At 46.1% G+C, this 10,000-nt stretch overlaps 2 protein-coding genes across 2 annotated transcripts in view; one reads left to right on the top strand and one right to left on the bottom strand.

Annotated features, from left to right (window-relative positions):
- The window catches only part of LOC311368645 (FHF complex subunit HOOK-interacting protein 1A-like), a gene marked incomplete at both ends in the record, with an annotated part of 10,770 nt that extends 7,183 nt beyond the window's left edge, over window positions 1–3,587 (top strand). The window contains 5 exons of the mRNA XM_084487447.1: window positions 149–233; window positions 594–848; window positions 1,422–1,591; window positions 2,029–2,143; window positions 3,442–3,587. Coding sequence (XP_084343573.1) covers window positions 149–233; window positions 594–848; window positions 1,422–1,591; window positions 2,029–2,143; window positions 3,442–3,587 — 771 coding nt within the window. The remainder of the gene's footprint in view (window positions 1–148; window positions 234–593; window positions 849–1,421; window positions 1,592–2,028; window positions 2,144–3,441) is intronic.
- A 3,102-nt stretch (window positions 3,588–6,689) lies between these two features.
- LOC311368644 (F-box/WD repeat-containing protein 7-like) overlaps window positions 6,690–10,000 on the bottom strand; it is a gene marked incomplete at both ends in the record, with an annotated part of 11,659 nt that continues 8,348 nt past the window's right edge. The window contains 6 exons of the mRNA XM_084487446.1: window positions 6,690–6,820; window positions 7,677–7,826; window positions 8,012–8,155; window positions 8,449–8,515; window positions 8,828–9,053; window positions 9,637–9,818. Coding sequence (XP_084343572.1) covers window positions 6,690–6,820; window positions 7,677–7,826; window positions 8,012–8,155; window positions 8,449–8,515; window positions 8,828–9,053; window positions 9,637–9,818 — 900 coding nt within the window. The remainder of the gene's footprint in view (window positions 6,821–7,676; window positions 7,827–8,011; window positions 8,156–8,448; window positions 8,516–8,827; window positions 9,054–9,636; window positions 9,819–10,000) is intronic.

The following is a 10,000-nucleotide window of genomic DNA, read 5'->3' as shown; positions in this document are numbered from 1 at the left end:
CAGTAGCCAGAGAGCTAACAGTAGCCAGAGAGCTAACAGTAGCCAGAGAGCTAACAGCGGACAGAGAGCTAACAGTAGCCAGAGAGCTAACAGTAGCCAGAGAGCTAACAGTAGCCAGAGAGCTAACATGTCCTTGGCGCCACCACAGGTGCGCAGTGTGGCGGAAACAGTGAACAATATCATGTCGTCACGGCGACAGAGCGAAGACGCCACGCGAGAGGAGAGGAGACAAGGCCAGGAGACGAGGAGACCGGAGAGGGGAGGGAGGAGGTGCCAGTCCCTCGTCAACGGTGTCACAGTGTCTGGCCCGGACGCACAACTAAACACACAACACAGCACACACACAAACGCACACCTCAACACACACCAAGACGCACACGTAAACACGCAACACAGCACACACACAAACGCACACCTCAACACACACCAAGACGCACACCTGAACACGCAACACAGCACACACACAAACGACGCACACCACGCACACCTTAACACACACGTAAACAAACACAGAAAGACGCACCAAAATCCACACCCAAACTCACGCCACAACACGCACCGTGACGCACACGACACAGAGTCCTTGGTGACAGGGGATGTGCCCGGTGACAGCTTCCTGTCTGCGTACCATGAGCTGATGCTGTGGCTGGGGAGGGACCCCAACGCTGACCCCGACCACCACGACCACGACCCCAGTGACCTCGTCACATTCAGGAGACGGGTCCAAGCACTGAGGAAGAAACAGGAAGAGGAGGGGCTTGAGGAGGATGTGGACTTTAACTCTTGGAAAGAGGAAGAAGAGGAGGAGAGGAGAAGTGGCAGCAGGGAACAAGGCATTTCCTTTACAGGTCAGGTCCCATCAGATGATGAATGTGTGAGAGGTTAAGCTGCTGTAGAAGAAGAAAATGACAGAGAGAGGAAGATTTTGAATGTAACAACACCAAAGACACCTCAGTCTCTGCTCACTCCCTATGTTTTCCACCATTGAGAAGTGTTGCATTCATGCACCTGTGATTGACAAAAAATCCCTGAACCACAAGGGAAGAGATCCCCTGATTGGTCAGAAATATGCCGGGATTGGTCTAAAAACGAAATGGCCTTATGGAGAGTGAGGCGCAGTAAACTAGAAACAGATACTCTCACAAAGCATTCCAATATTAATTTTATTATCCAATGACAGATGTCTCTGGCATTTCTAACATGTTACACTCAAATAACAGCTCGTAAATCTAACCTACAGCACCTCTAAGCTTATCGTTGGTTTAGATAAAGCTTCTGTGTTCAGTGTTCTGTAACTCATTATGGGATGTAACATGTACCTGCAGGTCAGTGTTATACTGTAACTCATTATGGGATGTAACATGTACCTGCAGGTCAGTGTTATACTGTAACTCATTATGGGATGTGTCCTGTACCTGCAGGTCCGTTCCTCAGCGTTCTGCTCTCTCGGCTGGAGAACCTTCTGGACAACTCTATCGCTGTCAACCTGCTGCTCACGGGCATCCTGGCGCAGCTGGCCTCGTACCCGCAACCTCTGCTCCGATCCTTCCTGCTCAACACACACACACCGAGCACCCGCACACTCTATCAGGTAGCACACACGCACACACACACACACACACACACACACACACACACACACACACGCACACACACACACACACACACACACGTATGCAAGCACACACACTAGTACTAAACTAATTTACGCTACATATCTGATATGTCCTATGGCAATACGCTGTGAACCTCTAGTCCACAAGGGGGCAGCATTAGGCAGAGAGTATTAGGTGAATGTCAACCCAAAGATGCTTCCTGTATTCTCAATCACATTCCTAACACACAAAATGAGCAATGAACATCTGAGACGGTTTTCCATTGATAACTCGATTTGACATAAACAAACTCTCAAACACATGAAACATACATGTTCGGCTAGGTTTAACCATCTGGGATCTTTGTGTTTGTGTGTGTGTGTGTGTGTGTGTGTGTGTGTGTGTGTGTGTGTGTGTGTGTGTGTGTGTGTAGGTGCTGTCGTCAGTGCGTGTGCAGATAGAGAACTATATGTCCGACAGACCAGACTACGTTTCCATAGTAACACAGGCCTGGAGGTTCCTATTGGCCAAGGACCAGAGGATCGGAGGTGAGATTGACAAAGTACACACACACACACACACACACACACACACACACACACACACACACACACACACACACGCTTTGGCATGACAAAGGGCCCGTCAATTTAATAAAAAAAATCAAATGCCTCTCACTGGCATGGAGGCGGGGCCCATGCCATGGCCTCTCTCTTTTCATGCCTGTTGTGAGCCATTATATTTTTTATATACCGCAGGCCCTACGCAGTGATTAGAAACCCTCAAACTAACAGAATATATGTAATAACTCGTACTTACTGTTGGGTGAAGGCACAAAGAGAATATATTTAATAACTCATACTGCTGTGTGGTGTAGGTAACAGTACGTATGTAATGACTCATACTGCTGTGTGCTGTAGGTAACAGTATGTATGTAATGACTCATACTGCTGTGTAGGTAACAGTACGTATGTAATGACTCATACTGCTGTGCGGTGTAGGTAACAGTACGTATGTAATGACTCATACTGCTGTGTGGTGTAGGTAACAGTATGTATGTAATGACTCATACTGCTGTGTAGGTAACAGTACGTATGTAATGACTCATACTGCTGTGTAGGTAACAGTACGTATGTAATGACTCATACTGCTGTGTGGTGTAGGTAACAGTACGTATGTAATGACTCATACTGCTGTGTGGTGTAGGTAACAGTACGTATGTAATGACTCATACTGCTGTGTGGTGTAGGTAACAGTACGTATGTAATGACTCATACTGCTGTGTGGTGTAGGTAACAGTATGTATGTAATGACTCATACTGCTGTGTGGTGTAGGTAACAGTACGTATGTAATGACTCATACTGCTGTGTGGTGTAGGTAACAGTACGTATGTAATGACTCATACTGCTGTGTGGTGTAGGTAACAGTACGTATGTAATGACTCATACTGCTGTGTGGTGTAGGTAACAGTACGTATGTAATGACTCATACCGCTGTGTGGTGTAGGTAACAGTACGTATGTAATGACTCATACCGCTGTGTGGTGTAGGTAACAGTACGTATGTAATGACTCATACTGCTGTGTGCTGTAGGTAACAGTACGTATGTAATGACTCATACTGCTGTGTGGTGTAGGTAACAGTACGTATGTAATGACTCATACTGCTGTGCTGTGTAGGTAACAGTACGTATGTAATGACTCGTACTGCTGTGTGGTGTAGGTAACAGTACGTATGTAATGACTCATACTGCTGTGTAGGTAACAGTACGTATGTAATGACTCATACTGCTGTGTGGTGTAGGTAACAGTACGTATGTAATGACTCATACTGCTGTGCTGTGTAGCTCCTAGCGGGACGGTTGCCCCCCCACTGCCCCCCTGCCCGCCCATGGAGCCCCAGGACAAGACCAGGGTCTTCGCCGTCGTCCTGTACGGAGAGTTCCTCAAAGAACTGGCCGCCCTGGCCCAGGAGCACAGCGTCACACCGTGACCTACTGGTTATACTGGTTATACTGGTTATACTGGTAAGAACCAGTAGCGTCACACCATGACCTACTGGTTATACTGGTTATACTGGTTATAATGGTAAGAACCAGTAGCGTCACACCGTGACCTACTGGTTATACTGGTTATACTGGTTATAATGGTAAGAACCAGTAGCATCACATCATGACCTACTGGTTATACTGGTTATACTGGTTATACTGGTAAGAACCAGTAGCGTCACACCATGACCTACTGGTTATACTGGTTATACTGGTCTGAAACAGTAGCAACACACCATGCTTTACGGGTTATACTGGTTATACTGGTAAGAACGAGTAGCACCACACCATGATATAGGGGTTATACTGGTAATACTGGTCCGAACTGGTAGCACCACCCCCATGACATAGCTTCACACCATGCCATATTTATTATACTGGCTAGATCGGTTGCATAGGTTAACTGGTTACACTGGTCAGAACCAGTAACATCACACTATAAATTACTGGTTATACTGGTTATAACTAGTAACATAATATCATAACATACTGCTTTTACTGGTTTACTGTTTATGCTGGTTGTACTGGTTATTCTGGTCAGCTCCCAGTGTGGTAGTACTAGTTATCTCCCGGTATAGATTGTAGTAAATATGTGTGTGCCACAGTTGGCTGCTACAGTTAATTTGTATACAATTAAAGCCTGGAAGTAATGATTTGTATATTGTATACAATTACATTTCTTTACATTTCTATATATTTGAATACAGATTATTGGAATCAATTTGAACAGAATAGTATTTTGAAGACATTGAATGAGATTCATAGATTGACTGTGATACTGTGGAACGTAGTATGTGGCTTAACACTCTTGAGGAAAAGGCTTGAAGAATATTGTGTCAGAAACAGCCTTACTCCGAATGAACCTTAGAATACAGAGTTAGACCAAGAATGTGAACATCATTCTATGTTACGTCCTATTCTTGTAGATTTCCTTTGTTTAAACTTTGTTTTTATCTTCCCTTTTGTAACTTACTGGTAAATGTTGATTTAAACCAATGAAATCCCCAGAGCAGTGCCCTTTATTTGCACTATGTTGAACATAACTGTGTTCACTATTGTAACAGATAACCTTTAGATTGCTGCTGTTACTATGGTGATAGTTAACCTTTAGAATACTGCTGTTACTATGGTGACGGAAACCCTTCTAAATGGTGCTGTTACTATGGTGATGGAAACCCTTTAGAATTCTGTTACTACGGTGACGGAATTACCTTCAGAAGGCAGCTGTTACTGTTGTGATGGATACCCTTTAGAATACTGCTGTAACTATGGCGATGGATACCCTCTAGAATGCTGCTGCTACTATGGTGATGGATAGCCCTTAGAATTCTGCTGTAACCATGGTGATGGATATCCTTTAGTATACTGCAGTAACTATGGTGATTGATTCCCTTTAGAATGCTGCTGTTACTGTTGACTGATACCCTTCAAAATGCTGCTGTTACTATGGTGACTGTAACAGCCATGGACGTATATGGTCAGAATGTACTGTCTGTCTAGTTTATTTTATGTTTATGTTATGTTTATTTCATGGTTCTGACAAATGTTCTTATTTTAAGTCGCTTTGGATAAAGCGTCTTCTAAATGCCCTAAATGTAAATGTAAATGTTTGTGTGTGTCTTTATTGTGTGTGTTATATACCCTCACTTTCTCCTTTCCTTGTATTCTGTGAATAAACTTTGGCCAAACCGAAAACTATTAAATGCATTTTGACAATCAAACTCATTGAAGCGGTCATGTGTCTTATTGAAATAGATATTTGATATTGGAATAGATATTAAAAACAAAAGGTCACTCCAGAATTCCTCTCTGTTGCCGTAGGAACCAAAATCCAAGCTGCACTGCTCCATTCAAAGTATGTTTTTTATGTGTGTGTTTTACAAACCAAGCCTAGAAATAAAAGCAACAATATATGCTTAAATGTTAGTATAATATGTATACATACAGTATATAAAATATATCTTGATTATGTTATCATAGAGGGGATGAAAAAACAGAGGGACTCACAGACTCTCTTGCTGAAGGATAGAGCGAGGGAAAGTTAATAAAAGCTTTCAGTGTGATGAGAGACCATCTTGCTCTACTGTACAACACACCAATCACATTAGTCTTGATGTGTTTGTGTGTGTGTGTGTGTTTGTGTGTGTGGGGGTGGGGGGGAAATGTCATGGACGGTATAATAGAATATCTCTTAGAGGACAACACACACACCCACTTACAACGCAACCCTGCAGTACTACAAGCCACGCCCCTCGTTACATTGACCAATAGGAAGGCTGTATAGAGGTGAAAGGAGGTTAAATGATTGAGACGCTCCCATATAAAAGACAACATCTTTATTCATCTTTCATCCCTCCATCATTTCACCTGCATGACAATAGTCTCTGTTTGTAGTTTATAAATCCTGGGTATGTACATTCTGTAATTACAATATTTACAATATTACACTTTTGGCACACACATATTTACACCATCATAGGATGGAGAGTAGCTGGAACCTCCCCTGATTGGTCACAGCCCTTGCCTGGCAACCACATCCCAATTCACCTTTCTGGAAGGATATATAGGAACCAGTGTTCCCTCCGCACAATCCATAGCACCATCTCAGAATGGGAGGGGCCTAGGATATGGGGAGTGGTCTAACCAGGAGGTGGCCTTGGAGGTCATAGGTCGATCAGGTCCCACCAACCACAATGCCTCTTAGCATCATCGCCGTCTCTTCCACGCCATAGAAACAGTTATTTTTATAGTTTCACAGAAATCTGTCCGTCCATCCGTCAGCCAGGCAGCCAGTGAGTCAGTCAGTCAGTCAGTCAGTCAGTCTGTCAGCCAGCCAGTTAGCCAGCCACTCAGTCAGTCTCTGTTGGACCTAGTGGTCACTAAGGTCCAGGAACATTCATGTGGTTTTGGTCACAGAGGAGTCGTCTTGGTATTTACAATAAACATTAAGACTCTTTATACATTCAGCTCATCTTCCAGCTTTAGCATCCTCCTCCTCCTCCTCCTCCTCCTCCTCCTCCTCACTTGTCTCCTCCTCCTCCTCCTCCTCACTTGTCTCCTCCTCTCTCCTCTGGCTCAAAGTCCAGCAGCAGTAGTTTGGTCTCCTCTGTTCCATTGCGGCTGCCCGCAGCGCAGACCAGCCGAGTGTCGGACGCTCTGATTCGCCACACAACCCCACCTGGCAAGAGAGAAGGCATGGGATTGGTGGAAAGGCTATTTATGAGTGTGTATACAAAACTCTATATATAAACATAGTTACATTATATGTATGTATGTATGTATGTATGTAATTGTAGTGTGTATTAATAAGGCATGAATAATCACACTTAACAGCCTGCACCACAAGGCTCCATTCTAGGACCATTGTGTTTCAGTTTATACTGAAGTGATTATCATCTGTTGGCAACGTTGTTGTGATGTATGCAGATGACACTGTGCTTTACACCCATTGGAAAAAATGTTGGATCAATGTAATAACTTTGATGTCACCATTGATCCAACTCAACTTCAAAAGGCAGTCTTCCTTGCACAAAAAAACAAGGAAGACTGTTCTCCACACTTTGCTCCCGGTCCATGAACGACACTTCAAAGGCTCAGCGTTCAAACGAATTGCTCGCAGAAAAAAAAAAAAAAGCTGCCTTGTTTTCTAAATCGGTCAAAAAGTTCAGTGTTTCACTAAGCTTTAATCAGCATTATCTCTTAATTACTGACGGACGTTGTGGGCAAAGATTCATAATGAGATGCGGCTTGTTCTACGGAGTGGCTTATTTGTGGTATTTTGAAACATAAAACCCCCTTTTACGGCTCGCGTGCTGCGGCTTTATTTTCTAAAGATATGTACATACCACAGCCCTGACTGTGTAGTGTATATGTGTAGTTGTATTATGTATGCATATATATGTAGTGTACTATGTATGCATATATGTATATAGTAGTGTTGCTATATAATGTGTATGTACCAGACACCTGTCTGTGTAGTGTGTGCATGTAGTTTACATATATATATATACAGTATGTAGTGTATATACACGTACCAGAGCCCTGGCTCTGCAGGGACACCAGGTCCCTGACCCAGGCCCCGGTCCGCAGGTCCCACAGCTTCACCGTCCCGTCGTCAGAACTGGACAGAACCAGACCTCGGCAGAACTGGAGGCAGGTCACCGCCGACTGGTGTCTGTTGGGCCCTGCAGAGGCACACACAGCAGCACCGTGAAGAGAACCACACGCAACCGCACTGGCTGGAGGCAGAACCGTGCGTCATCAGAGCCCGTGGTGACCCGGGACCCCTGTGTTTAACAGAACCCCCACCGGACGTATTCACACACACACACACACACACACACACGCACGCAGCAGTGTGGACCGGTACCTTGCAGGGTGTGGAGACACTGGCCGGTGCGGACGTCCCAGACACGGACGGTGGAGTCTGCGTTCCCGCTGACCAGCAGGTTGTCCCTCAGCTCCATGCCGCTGGTCAGAGACTGGTGACCCGTCAGCTTGTGGACACACCCACCTGTAGGGGCGGGGCTTAGAGGTCACCTGTGCCCCCGTGCTGCGATCGATTGTAACTCTGACAGTGAAGTCTAGTATAGTCCTGACTTGAATGTAGATATGTGCTTCATGAACTGCTCGTTCTGAAGTACTCAAATTGTATACTCTAGAATATCAATTTATATCGTGAAATTGTATGCTAAATATAGTGCTAGTGCTGTCGTGCTCTGATAGTATATTCTAGTATAGTGGAGTATTAAATTCAATGATATGCTACATATAGAACTGTAGTTGGCTGATATGTTTTGTATATACCTGTCTCCACATCCCAGACCCTGATGGACGTGTCCAACGACCCACTGACCACATACACACCATCAAACTGGAGAGAGAGAGGGAGAGAGAGAGAGAGAAAGAGAGGGAGAGAGAGGGATGAGATGCATCCGGTTATCACATATCATGTAAGATGATCACACATCACGCGCACGCGCGCGCGTGTGTGTGTGTAAAGATGTGTGCATGTGTAAAGAGGTGTGTGTACCTGCAGTGAGCAGATCGTGTATACACTAGGTGTGTCCCTCCAGAGTGTGTAGCCGTTAGTGTGTACACAGGAGTGTGTACACAGGTGTGTGTACTGGTAGTGTGTAAACAGGTGTGTGTGTAAACAGGTGTGTGTGTGTGTGTGTGTGTGTACCTGTAGTGAGTACACCCTGTTGGTGTGTCCCTCCAGATTGTGTAGACAGGTCTGGGTCTCGGGGTCCCAGATCTTCACCATGTAGTCGTAACCCCCGGAGACGACGCGCCGGCCGTCGTACTGCACGCAGCGCACCGCCGCCACGTGGCCCGTCAGCACGTGCACACACTGACCCGTCACCACGTCCCACACACGCAGGGTGGTGTCCCGGGACCCACTCACCACCCTGGGGGGGAGAGAGGGGAGGAGAGGAGAGAGGAGAGGAGAGAGGAGAGGAGAGGGGAGAGAGGGGAGAGAGGAGAGAGGAGAGGAGAGGAGAGAGGAGAGGACAGGAGAGGAGAGGAGAGGAGAGAGGAGAGGAGAGGAGAGAGAGGAGAGAGGAGAGAGGAGAGGAGAGGGGAGAGGAGGGAGAGGGGAGAGAGGAGAGAGGAGGGAGAGGGGAGAGGAGGGAGAGGGGAGAGGAGGGAGGAGAGGAGGGAGGAGGGGAGAGGAGGAGAGAGGAGAGGAGGGAGGATAGGAGGGAGGAGGGAGGAGGGGAGAGGGGAGAGGAGAGGAGAGGAGAGAGGAGAGGAGAGGACGAGAAGGGAGGATAGAGGAGGATAGAGAAGGAGACGAGAGGAGGAGAGAAGATGAGAGAAGAGGGAAGGAGAGGAGAGGAGGATGAGAACACAGTTCATATTTTGTTATAGTAAACTTCTACTAAAGTATAGAAGTGCTATTATTCTAAACAACACATGTTGCGTAACATCACATCATCTGCCAGTGTGTGTCCACCCGTGTGTGTGCGTGTGTGTGTGTGTATGTTGTACCGGTTGCCGTGGAGATGCATGCAGCGCACGGTGGAGGTGTGGCCGTAGAGCGTGTGCACGCACTCCCCACTCTCGGCGTTCCACACGCGCAGCGTCCGGTCCGTGGAGCCGCTGATCACCGTGGCAACCGACATCTGGCTACACCACACCCCGCCCGTGTGTCCCAACAGGGTCCGCACACACTGGGTAGAGAGACATAGACACACAGCAGGGAGAGAGAGAGAGAGAGAGAGAGAGAGAGAGAGAGAGAGAGAGAGAGAGAGAGAGAGAGAGAGATAATGAGATTCTTCCTTGAACTACTACTAATATATAAATGAATGAAAGAACATCAAGAGAAAATGTATGTACAGAGGGATCGATGTGT

This window comes from Micromesistius poutassou, assembly GCF_964030765.1.
Source record: "Micromesistius poutassou genome assembly, chromosome: 23".
NCBI classification, from domain to species: domain Eukaryota; kingdom Metazoa; phylum Chordata; class Actinopteri; order Gadiformes; family Gadidae; genus Micromesistius; species Micromesistius poutassou.
Note: the sequence above shows the minus strand (reverse complement) of the source record. Positions and strands in the feature narration are given on the sequence as shown.